General features: G+C 49.3%; 2 protein-coding genes across 2 annotated transcripts in view; both read right to left on the bottom strand.

The window, feature by feature from the left end:
* Positions 1-12241, bottom strand: part of LOC115335993 — a 33665-nt gene extending 21424 nt beyond the window's left edge. The window contains exons 1-9 of the mRNA XM_041120373.1: positions 11604-12241; positions 11369-11545; positions 10459-10604; positions 8388-8525; positions 7473-8200; positions 5860-5950; positions 5598-5744; positions 1640-5461; positions 641-1482 (exon numbers count right to left, since the gene is read on the bottom strand). Of these exons, the coding sequence (XP_040976307.1) occupies positions 5265-5461; positions 5598-5744; positions 5860-5950; positions 7473-8200; positions 8388-8525; positions 10459-10604; positions 11369-11545; positions 11604-12241 (2262 nt within the window). The 3' untranslated portion in view covers positions 641-1482; positions 1640-5264. The remainder of the gene's footprint in view (positions 1-640; positions 1483-1639; positions 5462-5597; positions 5745-5859; positions 5951-7472; positions 8201-8387; positions 8526-10458; positions 10605-11368; positions 11546-11603) is intronic.
* On the bottom strand, positions 10468-20796 carry AMDHD2 (amidohydrolase domain containing 2). The gene is made up of 12 exons (XM_030002291.2): positions 20414-20796; positions 19801-19937; positions 18965-19104; positions 18540-18594; positions 17890-18102; positions 16656-16744; positions 16166-16310; positions 15787-15894; positions 15005-15073; positions 14452-14553; positions 13935-14079; positions 10468-10549 (listed from the first exon to the last, which is right to left on the bottom strand). Exons 1-11 carry the CDS (start codon positions 20494-20496, stop codon positions 13991-13993), a joined length of 1230 nt encoding a protein of 409 aa, XP_029858151.1. The 5' UTR covers positions 20497-20796; the 3' UTR covers positions 10468-10549; positions 13935-13990.

The following is a 20796-nucleotide window of genomic DNA, read 5'->3' as shown; positions in this document are numbered from 1 at the left end:
AAAATATAAAGGCACGCATGTTGTTCCATCCCCTAAAAAAGGGCCTTGGCCAAGGCAAAGAGAATTTTGCAGGTTGCCAATAGCGACTTCCATGTTTACAGAGTACACTATGCATGATCATCGTGCATAGCAGAAAAATTACCTAAGTATTTCCCATGGCTCGATAGCATGCGTTCACCACTAGATCAGTGTCTGCAGTGCTCCTGTACGCTACCAGGCCAGACCCCTAGCTGGGCAAACTGGCAAAACACTGCTGTATGTGGGGCAAATGGGAGATTGATAGCAGATGAAGAGCTGCACAATAATTTCTTGAAGTAAGAAATTATACCTATTTCTATTAATATAGGAAGGAATAATTTACATATAGATACACACACATGCATAGATGGTAATGCCAATGTTGACATCTTACACATGTAATGTACATACAATTCATGTCACGTACAGCTGTCTCTGAATGACTGCTTAATGTTGAAATATACAGTGCAAAAATAGGAATGTATTATACTTCAAAATAGTGAGACTTTCCCCCCACCCTCTTCCCATCCAAATTCATGGACTATGCATTTCAACAGGATTCACTAACTCAGCCAGGAGCTCCAAGTCTGGTTGAGTCTGAAAGTCTTTATAACCCTCATACCTGAACCCTTGTGTAGCTTGACAGAGACTGAGAGCGTGCTGCCTCCTTTCCTGAATGCTCCTTAGTTTCGGACGTAACATCAGCACTTCTGTGATGGTGATGGTGGGACTTCTGATCATGGTGGGCATCCCTTTTCTTGGCTTCTGTGTCAAACAAGACGTGGGTTAGCCTGTCCAGATAGTTCTCTAGCTCTTCCTGGGTGTGCTCCAGTTGTTTGCCGACATTACTGGGGAAAAAGGAAGAGGGTGGTGGGGAGCTTTTGCTTTCCCTCTCCTTCTTGGCCTCTTCCACATGTGGGTTATGCCTCATTAGAAGAAGCACTATGATAAGCAAGATCAGGCAGAGATACACGACCCAGACTTCTTCCATCTTGGTGGTGAGATACCAAGGAGCTAGTAGTGCCTGTTGATGTACTCAAAGGGAAGAAAACAGATGGGTCAAATACAGTAGCTGGTCAGCGCTTCCCAGCTGTCAGCATCCACGGGAAGGACTGTTGCCAGTAATCAAATCACTGTGGTAGCTGATGTCAAAGTTCAATTTTCTAAAGCAGTGTGGCTTACAAACCTTCCCGCAGTTCTGAATATGAAAGCAGCACAAACAGTGAGCAGCAAAAAATTTTAAGCAAAGAAAATGAAATAACTTCGTCCTTAGAGTTGAATAACTTCAGCAGAAAGATACACAATGATCTGTCACAGCTCCATATGATCTTAAAATAGCAGTAGCTTTCCTCTTTTTTTTGTTAAGAAACTGCAGGTTCAATGCTTATTACTCTTCAAATAACTTTCCTTCTGTTACAGTGTTCGAATTGTTGTCTTGCTTGAAGTGGTAAGCTTTTCTTCTTTCTAATTCAAAGAAAAGATAAGTTAGGATTGGGGTTTTCCTCCCCAAAGGAAGATAATAGAATATTTTATCCTTTAGGGGACCTTAGACGCCGAGTCCAATAGTCTACCCTCAGCACCCTTAAAAAAAATTTAAGTGTCAGAAGGGAGTATTAGTCACCTGAGTTACAGATTCAGTAGGACCAATTTGTTGGCTTCCTTCTGTCTTTGCTGGTCTTGGGAGAGGGAGTCCTCGTAGAAGTGGCTGCTGGGACTTGGGAGGTAATTTCAGCTGAACTTTGCGGGGATCCCTTGGAGATCCTTTGTAGGCTGTTCCTCAGTGACTCTGCCCCCTGATTACTCAAAGCAGAAGATGGGCAGCCCAGGGACCAATAAATGCATTTCCACTGACCAAGCCCAAGGGAAGGGATTGGAAGAACTTAGCAATTAGTGACCAGCATCCAGGTTAACAGCCAAAATGCAAGCGGGGGCCGAGCAGCTATCAGGACAGGGCCAGTCTGTGAGGGGGGAGGCTGGCCATCGCCTGCTCTCTCCCCACCCCCCCCCCCCCCCAAGCAGGCTCTGTCTGGAACAGGATTGCATTTCCTAACCTTTGCTAGGGGGATCTTTTTACAGATGAGGGTGCCAAGCCTAAAAGGAACAGAGATCACACCCAGATTTCTGCTGCCTCTGTGTGGAAACATTCTTGGGCTCACTCTGCCACAGAAACAACTCTAAAATTCTTCACTTTGTTCCCAAAAGTGAGACCTTTCCTCTGCTTTGCTACAGTGAATGGTCTGAGAAAAGTTATAGTGTTCCTTCATGCCGTTACTCACTTTAGAAATTGATCCTCAGCTTTTACTTTTTCAAGACCAATGCTATTAAGCAAGTTTTGCTCTAGAGGCACTGTTGTACTTCATATCCTCTTTTTGCCTTGACTTTTAACTCATTCCTGAGGTCACGACCATGCTGAAGATCTTGTAAGCAGTTTGCTGCCTACAAGCCTAGGCCTGGCACGGCTGCACTACATTTAGGTGGGCAGTCACCAGAGAGATACGGTACCACAAATCCAGTCACCCCTTTTGCACCAATCATCTCAAATGCACGGCACGAAGCTGAGGAGAAAATGCAGAAAGACACAGGCAGGTCAGAACTGAGCTCAATTTTCTACCAAAACTGAGATACATTTCCTTAATGCAAGAACACTGGAACAGAGAACTTCAAGCAGATGGGAACATCTCCTTTCTCCCTCACTGCTGTACATCATTAATGCCTTAGGGCATGGACCATACCTCCAGTCACATGTATTACAGTAACTAGTAGAGCAAAGCCCTGACCCAAACCTGACACTGCTGTAGTAAGAGACATCACTGAAACCCTAAACAGCATTGAAATCCTAAAGAAAGAAATGCTGAAAGGGGAAAACATAATTTTTTCAAAAATGTCATTAAGACTGCATTGTGGCTCCTATAAAGGGGAATGGGCTGATGCAGCAGCAACAGCATTTCCTAACTTCCAAAAACATTGCTTGTTTCCTTTCAAACAAATGATAATGCAGCAGAGATGCTTCAAACATTGCAAAGCTTAGGAGTGAAGTAAGGACTGCTGTAATTTTGGATGCAAAATACTATAGAGTTGCCTCTTCAAGACACAATCATTAATGAAGTAACTCGGGCATGTCTGTCAAAAATGCAGGAGGCATCACCTTGACTATGAAAAGAGGGAGTGGACACAGAAAGGCAAAATGCCTTGTCCAAGATCACACAACCAATTCGTGGAACTGACCCAGCCGACTCTGGTCTTGCACTCAAGTCCACAGGTCAAGCATGACACTCAGGGCTATGAGTTCATCGTATTGATGACTATTTGCCTTCCAAGTCCTCCAATAATCAAGCGCTGTGAAAGGAATATGGACTGGCTTTGCAGGTCAGCATTATGTGAAGACCTCTGAAAAACCACAGGAGCCATTCACATATTAGAATGCATCTTTCTGACCTCTTTGGAGATAAATCAGCTGGATTAGGTTACACCAAATGTCCACCTCACTGGTATCTTTATTTGAATTGTGAATGCCTAACAAATAGTATAAGCACGAGGCAATTATGTAAGAATGCTTCCCAGAATACTCCTGCAGCCTTCCACAGCACAGGATTTTTATAACGTTTTAGCAACTCTAGCTTTACCTGAAACACGACAAGGAAAGAAATAACTATTTCCCAGACATAGGCTGCATAACCAGCTAGGAAAGAAAACACCTGTAGTTCCAAGGTCGCGTACAAGATGCTCTTTAATCTTAGTAAATAGCATGAAAACACTAAAAGTTTGTCAGCAACACAGCTTTTGTAAGTTTCATATAAAATCCTGGAAATCCAAAAAATACTGTTTAGTGTTGTTCCATACAGTCAAAGTAACAGCAGTGCTCCTCAGCAAGTAAAATAATAATCTGCTAACCTACTCATTTCCAGAAGGGTTAAAGTCTTCTCTGTATATTTCTCCTCATCAGGCATGCTACCCAGGTTCAGTTTCTCCTTAGGCCTAGACAGGCATTCTTTAAAATATTTAAAACAAGAAAAATATCACTGCAGATGCAACTGACTGCATCAGAGCTTAATAATAAAATAACTTTTTTTGTAGCCAACATCAGGTTTTTCGAAGTCTTTCCCAGCAAATGTTTTCCACCATCTCTCAGCTGCTCTCAGTACACCCTGGAATCTGCCTACACTCCCATTTCTCATTTCTCATACAGGATGACTGGACTATAAAAAGGAAGGAAAGCACTGCACCCTAAGGACACCTGATACCATGTTTCCTTTTAAAGGACTTCTGTTCCTTCAGCTTTTTTAGGCTTAGTGGGAAGACTTTCTGCATGAACATAGGAGATAGGTTCAGTGGCTGAAGCAGTATCAAAACACTGGAGACACACACTCAACTGTTCAGAAAGCAAATATTTAATACACATCAAATGCAAGAGAGTCTTTGGGCTCTCACAGTTCATTTCACCACCACCCAAGGTTTGGCATGCAGCTGATTTATCCTCCAAGTCACTGGTGGTTGTAACCGGGCTACTTATAAAGTAAACTTTTTTTAAGAACTGACTGTACATCCTTCCTAGCTGGCTAGAACCTGGCTTCAGCAACAAAAATCTTTCCCTGTCTGGAAACAGCTGTCCTTACATCCCTACGCTAGATTAAATCAGCATTTGCAGTTCTCTTTTAAGTCTATACCTGTCAATTAAAAGAGATGAATGAGCAAGGATGATTCTCACTCATTTTCCTCCAAGATCCTGAACTCATACTCTCTAGATGGCAGTGATGACACACACCACCCAGTGCTTTCTGTATCCATTATACTTACACTGCTGGATCTTCACCGAAACTGGATCTTCATTACAAACCATTCCCTTCTCTATGCATCACTGTCCTATCTGCTATAAAAGGTCTGCTCTATTTAAAAGCAATAGGAGAATGGGAAAATCTCCCAGTATAAAAGACAGATTCTTAGGTTAATGTCAATTCTACAGGAAGAAAACCAGATCCTTCCAGACTCTGTGCTGGTCTTTTGCAAAAGTGCCTTTCTACAGTGTGAGAACAGAGGACGACTATGTAGACTGAGTCTTGGGGTCATATGCGTACTGGGCACATCTGTTTTAAACCTCTAGATAAGGCACTCTGAAAGAGGAACCTTTCTCTAGGAAATACAGAGATTCTTGCATAACATCTTCTACTGCACAGCATCTTTCCACAGTTCTTAAGTTTACGGGAGATTTGGCACAGTTTTTAGCCACAGTTTTAGTCTAAAAGACTTTCCTACAAGAAATTAAAGCAAAACTCTTCTTGGGAATTTATGAATTTGAATGAGCCTGTGTTAAGTGTCCTGGATGACTCTGAAGGGGATCCTGCTGAAACTTGGCTTTTCCTGCAAGCTCCTGAGCACTTCCGGATGAACCGGCAGTTCTTGTTGCGGATGTTTCCCTTCACTTCCACGATCCTGGCAGATTTCACAGCTTAAAGAGGGGAGAAAAGAGCAATAAGAGATGTTTACTCATCTCATATAGCGAGGTCCCACTCTGCAAAGCGATACGAAGGGCAGGAGTGAAGCCTTTTCTTCTTCTCTTCCCCCACCACACAAAGTTCTCCTACCCATTTCCATGAGCTTCAGCTCTTTGCACCACTCCTCCTCCATCTTCTTCCTGTAGTCTCCAAACATGGCTCTCATGAGCTGACGCTTCTTCACCAGTGGAGCCTTGTCATTGCGCAGTGTCTTGATTGCACGGAGAGCCTCCTCGACTGAAGCAACGCAAAAGACAAACAATGCACAGTTTAAGACTCCCCACTGGCTCTGCCCCTGCATGCCTGCCAACCCTTCCCACAGAGGGGATCTCTCATTTACTTGAATGCTTACCCTGCTTTGGAGTGGATTTCTGTGTCTTCAGGCCAAGTTCCAGCTGTTCTACACACCAGTCCACCTCTTTCCACAGCTGGTCATCTGACTGCTATGCAGCAGGGAGCAAGCAGAGTGAGCATGAAGGGATAAGTCATCCAAACGTTAGAGCAGCAGTTGCTACACAGGAAAAAAGGTATCTGCATAAAGTCAGGACTATTCAAAATTTCATGTTCTGGTGATCACTTTATAGACTTAATGACACTTTCCCTACAGTGTTTTTCATGGGATAAACTTAAAGCACTGGACAAATGTTGAGAGGCAACTCACTGCCTCTATTTGATGGATTTAATATTTGGCTGCCATTCAGATGATGCTGTTTTCTGGAAAGCTGTCCAGGGCCTTTCCTCTGAAAGAAGCTGTGAAATCAACTTACAGATGGGAGGAGTAAGCATTAACAACAAAAAACCCCTACCCCCAAACCTGCCCGAAATCAAAAGCAAACAATGGACAAAATTGGAAGCCAAGTCTTGGTGTCTCAGCTCCTGTATGCTTGCTCAACCAGAAATGCATGAGGACAACGAAGCTGAAGCCCATGAAGATGGAAGAAGCCAAGTCCCACCAAGCAAAGCCAGCTGGCTAACTGAGCAGTGGAAGGGAGAGGGAAACAGGGCTGCACCCTGGGGCTGAAACAATTCTTAACTGTTATGTACATGTAAACACAAAAGCCCTCATGCTGTCTCCTTTTCCTTACAACAGTCTCCTTCCAATGGACTGGAAGAGCTTTACATCACCTTCAAATCTTTCTAACTTTCTGGTACTCAGCAGTGTTTACTGGTAGGGTTGTTGGTGAAGCAGCACTTTGGATGGAATGCTTCAAGAGGCAGGTGAACACTCAGTGCAACTTCCATGTAGAATATTAACAAAAGCAAGTCTTTTGTAATTTTGTATGTCAGTATTGCTCAGCTGGCATTGTTTGTTAATAATAATTACATCAGTGCTTGAAAGAAAAATAAAATGAAGACCGGGACCTTAGCAGAACATTAGAAAACCTCAGGGTGTGCCTTAATAGTGTGTTTACACATAACTTGCAACTTCAGTCGATTTCTGGGCCATGCCGTACAGCGGGAACCCTCTCAGAAGCACCCTTAAGCTTTGCACCAGATCCTGCCGCAGCCTTGGCTACACCAGGTAGCAGCCCTGCACCTCAGCTTTGCTATTTGCATTACATGAGCAATCATCCTACCCAGTAACATGCAAATCAGGGGTACAGTGGCTGGTTCAGCATGCACAGATACCAACTTGGCACTGACTGAGGACTGTTACCTCCGTTGTTTACTTTTATTTTTTTAAGAAAATGTGGCACCCAGCTTGCCGGGATTAGCTGTCAAGTCTAAACATGAAATGTTTCGGCACAAGTCTGAAGCAGACAACGAAGGACCATTAACTTTGTTTCCACTAGTTAGGTTCCTCAACCATCTAGCAGAGAAAGAAAACAGCTGCTGTAAGAAATAAGCAGCAATCCCTGTCTTTCAGCTTTCATCTTAAGCCAGTATACTAACTGTTAAACTATGCAAAGAGATAAAGTTTCTCTTTTGCTCAAGGGTTTATAAATTATGAGATCACATCAATACCTGACAGGTCTCATCTTGGTGGGAATTATCTTTATTTTGACATCTATTAGCTTCTGCCTTTGCCTTCCTGTTGATCTCAGTTTCTTCTTTCTCCTTTTTACTGACAGATGTTTTTTGTTTCTTCTTCTTTTTCTTCTTTTGGGCAGCTCCATCTGCTGCTGACTTCTCTGTCACTGTCTCATCTCCAGGAGCAGTCTCTGGTCGGGGGATCTTTAACGTGACATGGCTTCTATCCTCTTTGGGTGCACTATCTGTAATTGGAGTCAACTCAGGCTCCTGCAAGGCTGAAATCCGTGGCATACCCGCTGACTCAGTAGGCAGTGAATTACCCGGCACTTCATGATCTGCTGTACGCTCTGTATGTTGGCTTGCTGGAACTAAATGAACCAGAGGACAGTCTTCATCTGGGATGGCAAAGTTGAAAGCAAACTTGGGTTCTTGTCCAGAGGCAGCAAAACTCAAGGCTCCATTCCAGTTCTCCTGCTCAGTGGCTCTTACATTGGTTTGTATCTGCTCAGCACCACTGACACCAGGGACTGCTTCCAAAGGTGTATCAGTTCCTTCTGGGTCCATCTCAGAAAGCGTAAAATCAAATCGGAAGCTGTTGTCAGATGACATGAACCACTTTGGCTTTGCCTCAGAGGTTTGGTCAGATTGTTTCCCATATACCACACCATCTGAAGCCTGCCCATTGCTTTGCTGTACTTCCACATCACCAGGTTTCACGTCTAGAAAAGATAAAGAATAATGTTTCTATCAATATGCCAGTTTCCTACTATGGAGATGCCACTGCTATTGCAATTCCCTCTGTAAGGTGCTGCCACAGAGCAGCGATCCAATCAAAAGCTGCAGTGTAAGAAATCTACAGAAAAGGATGAAATATCACCATCCCTTGAAGGGATAGTTCCAACTCACCTGCCTTCTTCATGCTCTTCTGATCCTCAGCCATCTTGAGACGATAATCCCCAAACACATCGTTCATCACTTGTTGCTTCTTCACAAAAGGAGTCTCACGGGAGCGCAGGACCTTGAGAATGTGCTGTGTCTCCTCTGCTGCACTCAAGAAAAAGACCAAGAGAGACAAGAAACAGGTTATGGTAGGCCTTACAACGTTACTGGGTGGGATGCTGATGACTGGGTCTCCTCTGAACACATTCTGTGTTCATACCACTTCCAAATAATCCATGACTGGCATTTGATCGAAAGGAAACTCCAAGTGCTTCTAGAAGCTGAAATACCATGAAATGTTCTCAAAAAAAAAACCAAAAAACAACCCCAAAAAAAGGTCTTAACTGCTTATTATATACGGTAAGAATCTTACACTGCAGTAAGGGCACTACTAATGGCACAGAAGCTACAGAGGGCTTAACAACCCTTTACCCAAAGCAACTGACAAATCCAAGAGCCTAGCTCAGTGTCTCTTCTCTAGAAAACTGGAAAAAATCTGACCGAGTAGCAAGCACACCCTGAAAAGCAGGACCCTTGCTTGACTCTCATACAAACTGGCCTGACCACAACAGTAATCCCAATTCTTTGGGTCAGAGCAAATTCTCTAAAAAGCATAGCTGTTCTTCTGTGACAGCAGTCCCCAAAGACCTCAGTTTGGGAACTCCAGAGATGCAGTCTCCTAGTGTTTGGCTCACACATTTCAAACCACAAAAAAGCTTGATGTACTAGACTAGTATTTTGGAATGGGCACACACCCATCTCTCTTGGCTGCAGTGCACCTCTCTGGAAACTCTCCAAATGAGGTGTATCTTGCCGATCCAACACTGAGAGTCCCATGCTCCAGTTCCTAGGAACAAAGTAACAGCATGCAAATGCAAAGCAGAATGCTGCAGTGGGGCCGTAGCCACCCACAAAAGTGGGACATATCTTCCTAGCACCTGGGTGTCAGGGTCCTGAGCACACATTTCCCCCTCCTTCAAGGTGTTTAGCTGGCTGCATTCAAGGCCTGCTCGCTAGTAAGAGCTGTTACAAAGAAAGAGCTAGATAAAGTTTCAGGGGAACCTCTCCCCTCCCTCACTTATGAGTTATTTTAAGCTGAGGATCTCATGCATGGCACTGCTGCAGCCAGATACCTCACTGGTCCAGACCTTGAATTCCTGGCTAGAGCTTGGATCTGCCTCATCACCAGAGACTTCTCTGGTGATCTGGACTCCAGGCAGAGCCTGGTTACCATCAGCAGTACCGTTTTGCTCTCCTTGGTGCAAACGGGCCCTTTTCTGGCCAAGTCATTGCCTCTGCTTGCCTTGTCACTGTGCTCAGCTCCTGCCTCCCCTCGAGGAGCAGCCTTTCCCTGCTGCTGCTGGACACTAGGTACCAAGCACAAGATACAGGTGTAACAAAACTGTCTGATGCTCAAGCATGGTGTGTGGGCACATATTAATCACTGCTACATGCTCAGGTGCACCAGCGAACACTCATCTAGGCATCTTACAAAAGGTAGCCACACCCCTCCTCTAAATGTTAAGTACTAGCCATCAGTAGGAGCAGGATGTGTGTCTTCATATATTTAAAGTTGGACTGACTACATCAAACTGTGATCTTCTGAAAAGTATTTTATAGGATTTTTTTCTTTCATGTAATTTCTCCCTGGAACAAGAACAATAAAGAACAAGCTTTACAAAAATAAGCCTACTGGTGTTTAAGGGCCAGACACACTAATGCAGAATTTCCTTAAGACTGGAAAACAAAAGCAGAGCTGTAGCAGAACCAAACAACAAGCCATTAGATGGGAAAATGAGAGCATGAGAAAGAATACAGAAAACAGGGAGAATGAACATCACAGGAATGAGAGATAAAGCTGCTTCCAGACAGACAGTTCTTAAAGTTCAATGCTTTATGTTGTTTTGTATTTAGAACAAATCCCATATAACAGAAGATTAGAAAACAGATGGGAGAGAAGAAACACAAAAACATTCAGGTCTACTAAATCAGAACTGAGGTTGGAATATGGCTACAGACGGTGGAAGAAGCAACATACCTTGTTTTGGGGTTGGGTTGACACAAAGGAGATTTGCTTCCAGCTGTGAAACACACCACTCCAGCTCATCTTGGAATGTGCCTTTGGGAGCCTTGGACATGGGACAAGGGAAGGCACAATGTTTAAAAGAAGCACAAATCTCTCCCCTGTGAAATTGATTCCAAACCTGAGTTTTCTGAAGCCCTCTCCACTCTTATGGGAGACCAGACTAGCAGGTCATAAACCCCTTTTCTGGCTTTACGCTTGAGGTGTGTTTTGTAACTAGTCCCATTTTTACCATAAATCAACGCAGCACAGGGTGGGACACATGCCCTGCAATATTGCCTATTTGAAGGGCACCAAATGAGCCCTTTTCATTACAAAAATTATAAACTGCTACTCTTACTAGCAGTAAATCACCCACACCTGGCAAGCAAGGACTTCCCACAGGTGTTTGTTTTTTTTTTTCTTTTTTCTCCTCCTCCCTTTTTAAAGGCCTCAAATGGAAGATTTCTCATTTTTCCTGACACTTATTCTATGGCATAATATGTCTCCACAGCAGGAAATTTCCCTCCAGCGCAGCTCTGGCAATACACAGAATTTATCTTTATGCTAAACACAAGTCCTTAAGACTACCTTTGCTGTATTTTTACCCTCCCTGCCTCCTGCTAAGCAGGTGGAAAGTAAGCCTTAGAAGCCCGCCTGTGAACAAGACAGTCAGAAAGTGAAAAAAACTCTTGCCTTAGCAGAATAACGAGGTGACCAGGAATTGGGAAAGGCAGGCACAAGTGCTAGCGAACTCCTTTAAAGAAAACCTGCCGGGAGCGGGGGACGCTGCCGGGAGACGGGTGCCTCGGCAAAGGGCCGGCGGAGCAGAGGGTGCCTCAGAACAGAAGGGAGAGGCAGAGAGGGGGCCGAGCAAAGCTCTTACCCGCTCCATGCTGGGCAGTCTCCGCGCCGGCACGGGGAGGAAGCCGGGCTCCTCTGCCACCACCCACCTCCGGTCACAGAACAGCCTTTGGACGCCCGGACTCCCGCTCCGCCGGGGCCGAGGCCGGCACCAGCGACTGAGGCCCAGGACCGGCCTGCCCGCCCGCCGCCCCTCGGCCTGAGGCAACCGCCGAGGCCCGGGGGACGAAGGCGGGAAGGGCCCGGCCGCCGCGCACCGCTCAAACACCTCCCCCCGCCGCGGTCCGCCCGCCGCCCCTCCGGCCGCTCCCCGGAGCCCCGCGCCTCCGTTCCGCCCGCCGCGTTGAGGGGAAAGCGGGGCCCGCCCGGGCCCGCCTCGCCCCTCGGGGCCCCGGCACCCAGCACGGACCCGCCGGCGAGGAACGGGGAAAGGCCCCGCTGTCCGCCGGGGGCGAGGGGCTCGCCACCCACCGCCACGGGCCACCACGGCCACGGGAGGCAACCGTGGGGAAGGCCCGGCGAGGTCAACGTGCCTGCCCTTGCCGAGGCCCGCGCAGGGAGGGCCGGGGGAAGGCCCGGGGTGCCGAGGCACGAAGCCTTCCTCCGAAGCCGGGTGAGCCAAGGTTGGGGACGCCTCGGCGGGAGGCGGCTCAGAGGAGACGAGCTCCCACCTTGGCGGTGCCATCGTCCCCCCGCCCCCGAAGCTCACCTCCCTCTCCCCCGAGCCCCACAGGACGCTGCCGGGCCGCATTTGCGCCGCCGGGCCGCTGGCTGTCCGGCTGTGGCCTCCATCCATGGGACCAAATCCCCGGGCACCTTCGGGAGCAGCCACGTCAGCGTTATCCCCGTCAAGGCGCCGAGGTGCAAGGGCCACAGTGCAGCTGGCAGCTGGCATCCCAGCCTGATAGACCCCACAATACACCACCGTGGCTAGGTACAGCGTATTTTCAGAAGGCAAAAAGAGGGTAATACACATATACAGGTATTGTCTAATTCCATTTCTATTTTAGACTTCCTTTTGATTATTTCATTTTGTAAATAAAAAAAAGTTAGACACCTTGTTTCATATGCATTTTTTTTCCCTTGGATTTTTTTCAACAGCAGTCAAAAGTGCCCCCGCCGAGATCTGTACTGCTGTAGCACGTCACATGTCACAGCACAGTATTTGATGTCTCTTTCAAATGCTTCAAATCGTGGAGGTTATAGTTTCTGCTGACATTGGCAGTTGATGTTAGAAATTCTCCAAGGCTGCCAGTTATTCCAGCAGGGTGCTAAAGTGCTAGGAAAGCACTTCCAAAATGTTGCTGTTAAAGGTTATAAAAAGGTACAGGAAAAATCGGCACACTTCTGCCAGTCCCAACCAGATTTTTGTCTTGCCTTACAACCTCCACCCTTGCTAAGACTTAGCCCTTGTCTAAGCCCTTCCCTCACTACAAAAACCATCTAATTGGTTTGAGGCTTATCAGAGATTGTCTAAGACTTATCACAAGGCTTTTCTGACTGCGCTACGTTTGAAACCGGCATCAGTCTTCACATAGAAGTGTCCAAGTGTCAGGAAAAGAGCTGACAGTCAAGTATTGGATTAGATAATAATGAGCATGGGAATAATGAGCTATCAGCAACTGTCTTGAAAGGCCAGAATCCCACTGCAGTTCTCTCCCTCAGTCCCTGAGCTGGATCGAGGGCTCATGAGCCTGTCGCCACCAGTCTGGATGCATCCCCTAAAGCAAAAGCTTCCTGTCTGTGGCCTGAGGAATGTGCAAACCCATCAGACGATGCAAAGGCTCTACTAGGTACGGCTGGGCACAGAACCTGCAGAACCGATCTAGCCAGAACAAAGGGTTAAGAGGAACATTGCCTTCTGTGGCAGGATGCTGTCCATGTCTCCAGTCGAAACTACATGCTGTGGACTCAATGCCCATGCAGGGAAAAGGCACAAAGGACCAGCAATGCCTCATTTTTCCTGGGTTTGATCTCTGCCCTGAGGATTCATCCCACATGGATTCACAGCCCCACAACGGCACCGAGTCGGCGAGCTGTGACAGCCTTGCTCTGAGGACACACAACAGTGGGACTGCCGGGGCATCAGAATGTGATCCTCAACTTCTGCTGACACAACAGGAACCTTTTAATATGAAGAGCTGCAAGCTGAGCTGGTGGAAGCTGATGTCTAACCAGCCACGGCTGCCTGGGAGCAAGGCAAACGGCAGGCAGAGGGATGGAAATGGCTTGAGCCTGCCTCAGGCACAGGGCAGGTTAGTGTGTGCTGTATAAAACAGTGCAAAGGCTGGGACAGCTTCACACTGCTGTAAGATGGCGACAGGAGCACCTCTGTCTGGGGACTCCACGCAGGACGGCTGTAATTCGGGTCACTCCAGGGACTGACAATCCCCCCCAACACAGATCTGCCTGCTTTCCCCACTCCACCAACTGAGCACCAACAAATTTGTTGCAGGCATGGCTGTAACTGGAAGCAGCGGTTGCGCTGGAAAACGCAGCTCTTTGGTATGAGGCTCCTTTAAGGGAGTTGCAGGAAGGAATTAAAAAAAAAAAAAAAAAAAAAAAAAAAAGAGAAGTGGAGTGGTTACCAAAGCTGCTAACCACAGTGCCAGGGAGCCTCGGAGGGCACCAGGACAGCCCAGCGTCACATGCCTAACGCATCCTGTCTCCAGACTTCCTCCCCTGCGATGTATGTGGCTTGCACATACAGACCATCATTCAGCATCAGGAAATCTGCATCAGACAAGAGAGAAAGGAAGCAGCTGTCAGAGATATGGAGCAGCTGAAGCTGGCTGGGAAGAGCTGGGCTCAGTGGGGAAGAATTTCTCCCCACCCCAGAAACAGCAGGATGGCAGTGCGGTGCCATCCTTGCTATGGCAGCTCTGCTCCATGCCTGGCTGAGATGTGGGGGTCTCTCCAAAGGGCTCAGGAAACACCACCAGCATCCAAGGGAAAAACCACTGGCGCAAAAGCCCAGAGCAAATCCCAGGCAGAGCAAGTCTCCCTGCAGCTCCCACTGAAGCAGGGGATGAAGATGCGTTCACAGCAGCCCATGCTTTGCTCCAGCACCCGGGAGCCCTCACACCATTGTCCCCATACCAGTACCTGCATCAGAGTCGTAATTTAGTGTCCCCTTTTTGTGTTCAATCCCCAGGAGCTGGGCGGGATGCAGAGACGCTGCCTCCAACGCGGTCTCTACCGAGCACCCTTGGACAGAGAAGAGGGGAGACATTAGGGCAGCAAACAGTCCTGTTGCCAGAGCAGCCCAAACCCCCCTGGCTAAGGCAACTGTTAGCCTGGCAGGGACCCGAGCTGGAACACCCTCACCACAGCCAGATGGAGATGGGGAGGAGAAACATCCCTACAGGAGACAGTGGGAAGAGGAGAACTGAACATCTAGGGTATGGGGAGGGGGGAAAATCATTCACCTTTGTGAGAAAGGAGCAGGACAGTTCAACTCTCATTAGTGCTGTGGGTTAAAATGAAACCTCCCCTCAAAAAGGTGCTCATCTGAGGCCAGTGCCACTGACGCCAGCGCTTCTCATCAAGACTCAGGCGAGAGGGAACGGTCCCTCGTGGAGCGGACACAGCTGGCAAGAGCGAGACTTCTTCCCGCGTCAACGTAGGGAGCAACAGCTTGTAGACAAGGCTTACTTACCTGTGGCTTCTTGGAAATGTCGCACACACGTGTCCATGGTCGCCACACTACCGCTCAGGGTCTTTGTGCCTGGGAGAGGAACAGGATGGCACTGAGTCAGTCCCACAAGTCAGCAAGGAGAAGCGGGGTGGTGGGAAAGCATAACATGACCAGAAGGGGCAGAAATCCTGGGTTGCATGAGGAGAAAGTTGAAGGGCCTGAAGCCATTGCTGCCGAGTGACAGAATGCTGGCAGCGCAGAGAGAGGTACTGGGTGTCACCCCACAGCTCCACCGTAAGACCAGCTGGACTGGGTGAAACTAGCTCACAACGCAGGCATCTGCTGCCAGAGACAAAGGAAGGGAACAGAGAAAGGAATGATCCTTCTCTGAAATACCTTCCCAGTCTCCAACTGCTTGCAACTTAGGGAACTTAGTTAGCAAGAAGTGGTAGTGTTACAGTAAAGACAAGGGACAATAAATATCTGTAGATTTCTCTGTCCTTTCTGGCCCCGCTGGAACCTCTGGCATTCATGACACTGGGCAACAAGGTGTTCAAAGGTGTTGCAGACAGCTACAAATTGACAGATACCTCCTCACTCCATGAAGATGGGGCACTTCCCCTCTTTACGAGGTGCCTCATTCTCCCCATGGCCAAGTCACTGCAGAGCCATCAGGCACCAAAACCCAAGCGGGTGGCACAAGTGCTGCCTCACACAGATAAGCACTGCAAGGTGTGCTGAGCTCTTCAGGAACAGGCACGAGTGGCAGCACTGTCCCCAGCAATTTAGCCAGAGACAGTTACCTGCAATGTAGGTGTTCAGCCCATCGATCTCCACCACCTGCTGACCCAGCGTGTGCCGACCTGGTGCCAGCCCCATGCCAGCAATTGCATCTGTCACCAGCACCAGGCCTGAGGAATGTAAGGAAAGAGGCTGCGTTAGCTTTGCAGCTGACCTTGCTGCAGCTCCAAGCACTGCGCCACAGTGGCCCTCCCACAGGGGAGCCAGGGTGTCTCTAGCTGCATTCAACCAAAGCAAGAGGGCTAGTGGATCAGCACACATGGCTATGACCTCTTTCAGGCAGTGAGGGCAGCACGCCACAACACTTGCACAAGTGTTTTGTGCGAGATGGCACAGCGCTTGGGATGGCTGGTGACACTGCATGGGCCTGGCATGGCTCACCTTTGGGGTGGGCTCGGTGGGCGATTCGCAGGGCAGCAGGGTTGGTGTGGATGCCATCAGAGATCATGCCGTAAAAGACCCTCCGCCCAGCAGGAATCTTGTCACTCGTCAGCAGCCCCACGATCCCAGGGTCACGATGGTGGAACTGCCCAAGGGGAGAGAGAACAAGCTGTGGATCATCACTAGGATTTGTGGGCTGAGACCCTTCCTGTCAGGGGATGCAGCTGCCATCTCTATCAAAGAGTGCCTGGCAGCTGGGTGCTCTGTGCTTTACCGGACAAGTCTGAGCATTTCCTTGAATTTCAAGTCTGCTACAGCCTTGACTCTCTTTTAGATCAGGCAGGAGAAACGCGAAGCCAGAGGTTTAGTGCTGAAACCTCATTGCAAGGCCTGTTATGAAGCAAGCTGGGGAGAATATGCATCTGTGGAGAGCAGGAGACAAAGCACCAAAAGCAATACCAGTGCAGGGCAAGTGCCCTCAGCTACTCACCGGCAACATGGCATTGAAGAGGTGAGTGATGAAGGTAGCACCGTGCTGCACAGCCTCCTCAGCCTGGGAGAGATTAGCCACCGAGTGACCTGGGAACAAAGACAAATGCATGATTTTTCTGCCCATCCCTCCATTTATTTCCCTACAGGAGTGAAGACGCTCTGTCACTATGACTCTACGCTGATGCCCCACCCTGGGCCAATGTCTGAGATGCCAGCCTTGGCACAGAGGTGTCTGGCCATGACCGTGAGGGACTCTGGCAGTGCATGTTTCACCTGAACATGTTCACTATTCACATCACAACTGTCACAAATGCTGCCTTGCTCACAGAGAGTTGCCTTCAGGCTAGGCTGGAGGTCCAAATACATGCCCTTCTGCTTTCCTCAGATATTTAAAGGCTTAATAGAGAGGTGTCAAGGGAGTAGAGACAGTGGGGACTTTGCCAAGAAAGAATATGGGGATAAAACTACCCAGAAGGAAAATTCTGTTTTCCCCAACATGCACAGCAGCTCTAATGCTGTGTGGGCAAACTTTGCTTTTCTGTGGTTCTTTGCTTTACGTGGCTGTGAGATAAAAGATGCTCTGCTGTATGAATGCCTTCTTATTTAAGGTTTAATTTCACCCTGAATAACTCCCCCCCTGCCTTTTTTTTTTAACAAAAAAAAAAAAAAAGGATTTCTTTAATGGTCTGAGGCAAAGAAGAACTTGTGAAACAGAGGACAAGAAAAATGCAGCCAGTTTTAAGTCAGTGGCCTGCAAGGCAGTGGAGTGAGGTCTCCTACAGCACTTCTGGTTGAAACAGAGTTCTCAAAACTCAAGAGTAACCTTTGGAAAATTATTTCACCTGTCAAACAAGGCCTAAAGCAGTTGAACCTCAGAGTTTGAACTTTCCACGTCATCAACCTTCAATTACATCTTTATTCAAGTAACACCGCTATTCTTTCCTGCGTATTTCCATCACCAGATGCTGCCTTGTGTTAAACTGCAGGGGCTTTTCAATCAATATGAAGTTTGGCCCTTACCGTACAAAGGGTGACAGATTTGCAGCATCAAGTGAGGTCCCCATTTGTGACAGGTCTGTCACCTCCATATAGGCCCGGCAAAAGAAAATCCCACCCCGTCCAGTCACACTGAGACACCATTGGAGATGCTACAGCCCCAAGAGAGGGGCTGCCTGGCTCGCGTGGCAGAGGGAAACGGAGCTTCCCTAAGCCTCCTCCGCCCCAGCCCTTACCGAGCGAGACACAGATGCCCCGCTTGGTGAGTTCCTGGATCACCTCACTGCTCCTCTTCATCTCTGGGGCCAGGGTGACTATCCGGACACAGTCCAGGGACCCGTAGGTGGCAAGAAGGTCCTGGAAAGCACCTGCCTCGAAGGTGCGGAGGCAGTGCTCCGGGTGCGCCCCTTTCTTCTCCTTGCTGATGAACGGTCCTTCCAGATGGGCCCCTGCCCAAACAGGAACACAAAGCCATGACCCTTCCTCTCCCTGCCAAGGACCAAAAAACCTGCTGTGCCTACCCTGCTCCAGTCAAGCTCTTGCCATTCTCCTGCAGCAAAACACATGGCTCTGGTAACTCTGAGCACAGCACAGTGAAAGATGCAGTGCTGGCAACTGGCCAAGCCAAGCCACCCCACTGCCGTTACCCTGTGGGGCCCAAAAGGGCTGGAGCAGTGCATGTATGATGGCAGAGACCATGGCAAAGGCCAAGCACAGGTTGAGGGAGAAAGCGGGTCTGTGCCCACCTGTGCATCCCTCCCATCAAGAGAGCTCCAGCCCCCATTTGTGCTGTCCCTACAGTAGCTTCCTTCTCCTTAACAATGAACAAGATAATTGCCTACCTAGAGTAGCACCAGAGAGGACAGTGAGGGACAAAACCACTTACCCAGGATACCTGCTCCGTGGGCTCCACCATTTCTTATGCTGATCTGAGGGAGAACCTAGAGAAAGGGGTTTGTCAGACATGGCGCCCCAGACACAGCTCCCCAGCCTGCCAAAATAAACCCAAACCTTGGGTCCGGAGAGAGCTTTGTAGCTGGACCACTTGGGACCATCAGCCAAACACAGCCCACAAAAAGTCAGCTGCAAGCCTGATTGTGCAAAGCTGGTCTGGGAAACATCGCTGTCTCAGTGGTCTAAAGGTTAAGGGCAAGAAATCCAGGGGTAGTGTCCAGCTCCTCATGCCCATGGCTTTTCCGCCAAGGCAGCTATCCCAGTCTCTGTAGGCCCAGCCTTGGCCCTCTCACCTCTTGGTACCAACCTCTCAGCCCTTTATCACCTTGAGGATGAGAGGGGAAGAAAGGCACTTACCTGGTGGTACACAGATGGAGGAGAGGTCACCAGGGTGGGACAGAAGGAGGTCACTCCATGGGACAGGATTTTCTGACTGACCAGGTCAATCCCTGATTTGAAGTCATCTGTAGCCAGGGAAAAGTCCACCCCAAAGCCTCCTGCACCATGAGCAAAGCAGAGATGAAATTGCAGCTTCCCCAGTGGACGTTTTCCCACCCGAAAATGCCAAAGAAACATTTTGCATGACCAGAGTGAGCCTTTCCATTTGTATGGCACTGACCAGAAGCAAACGGCTCTTCCAGCACTGCTCCTGTCCTATATTCACAAGGCTCTGCGAGTACAAATCCATCCAATGCTGTCCTCCTGAAGTGCTTTTCCCCACAGCATCCCAGCATTTTGCAAGCAACAACTTTTCCTTTTGATGCAGGGCAAAACCTGAGGATTCCCCACTGAAGAGGGGCTCTGACTTCCAACAAAAGCTACCTTAGAACAAGCCCCTCTCAACCCTCAGGAAAGAGCTATAGCAGGTAATGTTTGTTCCCTTGAGAAGTCCTGCTCTGTCCTCCCGGCACCATGGAACATCCCTGTGCAGGGGCAGGATAAAATGTTGATAAAAATGAGGTTAAGAGGAAAGCTGGGCTGAAAACCCCACCGAGCCAAAGGGGATCAGTTATGTGACAGCAGCAACCACGGGCAAAATTGTTCTTTATCATTAGTTCAGTGACTCACATCTCCCTCGAGCAGCTGAAATGCATTTGGTCACGGACAGTATGCACACAGCAGGGTTTGAAGGTCTGGGATGGACAAACCCGGGACTCCCCACTCCCCTGCAAGCGCACATGGCTTCACCGTACCATTGATCTGGACGTCGATGAAGCCCGGGGTGATGATGCTGTCCTTGCAGTCCAGCTGGATGTCAGCAGAGCCCTTCTCGTCAAAGAAGAGTTTCTCCGGATTGAGGATCTTCCCCTCTCGCACCCACAGGTCCTCCCTGAAGGGACAGTTACACACTCACCAAGCTCCAGTGCCATCTGCGGTGGAGCACACGGGAGCAGGTGGCCGTGGCCCCAGTGACAGGGGTGGCCTCGGGCAGAGCAGACCCCACCAGCACCCTCCAGTCATGGGCTCTCCAATGTCTACTAGGGCAAAGCTGCTCTTCCAGCAGCTTCCCTCTCTGCCTGGCCTCTGGCCTTACAAAATTCACGGGAACGGGGTTTTCATGGGCTGCCCGTCAGAGGAGGCAAACGAAAGACGAGGGGAGCAGGGAGGGGCCGTAGTACTTCACACACACCTCATCTCCTTCAGAAATCAGGCGGAAGGGACGAGGGAGGGACGGTGGGAGCGCAGGGGGCGAGAGCCGACGGCTGATGCACCGGGGGACCTGGGGACAGTCGCTCCAGGTTCCAGGTCAGCTCTGCAGCCCGGCCCTGAGCCCCGGCACCCCCCGGCACCCCCGGCAGCCCTCACCTCTGGAGCTGGTGGCTCCTCAGGATGCGGCAGTTGGTGAACTGGACGATGGGCGCGTCCGAGACGGATTTGTTGGACGGCATCGTGGGGCCGCGGGAGCCGGCGGGAACGGGGCACCCAGCCGGTGACCGGCGTCAGGGGCACGGGGCAGGGACCAGGGGTGGCGGAGCGGGGCAAGGCCGCGGCTCCGGTGCGAGCGGCTGCCGCGGGAACGGGGAGCCGGTGAGGGGCGGAGGGGCCGGAGCACCGCCCCGGGGGCAGGCGGCGGGTAGGCCGCCACTCCTCCCCGGGGCTCCGGGCCGACGCTATGAGGAAAAGGCCCCGCCGCGGGACCCGTTCAGGGCCGGACCCGGTGCGGCCCCCCCCCGCCCTCCGCGGGGCAG

This window comes from Aquila chrysaetos, chromosome 25, assembly GCF_900496995.4.
Source record: "Aquila chrysaetos chrysaetos chromosome 25, bAquChr1.4, whole genome shotgun sequence".
Classification (NCBI taxonomy): Eukaryota; Metazoa; Chordata; class Aves; order Accipitriformes; family Accipitridae; genus Aquila; species Aquila chrysaetos.
This window is presented reverse-complemented; position numbering and strand designations above follow the sequence as displayed.

Excerpts from the sequence above, each read along its gene's own strand:
- AMDHD2 (XM_030002291.2), bottom strand. The coding sequence starts at position 20,496 with ATGCCGTCCAACAAATCCGTCTCGGACGCGCCCATCGTCCAGTTCACC. Across the intron at positions 18,595-18,964 it reads CTCCATCTGTGTACCACCAG|GTTCTCCCTCAGATCAGCAT; the intron begins GTAAGTGCCTTT and ends CCCTTTCTCTAG. Across the intron at positions 16,311-16,655 it reads TCTTCAATGCCATGTTGCCG|TTCCACCATCGTGACCCTGG; the intron begins GTGAGTAGCTGA and ends CCCCTTGGGCAG.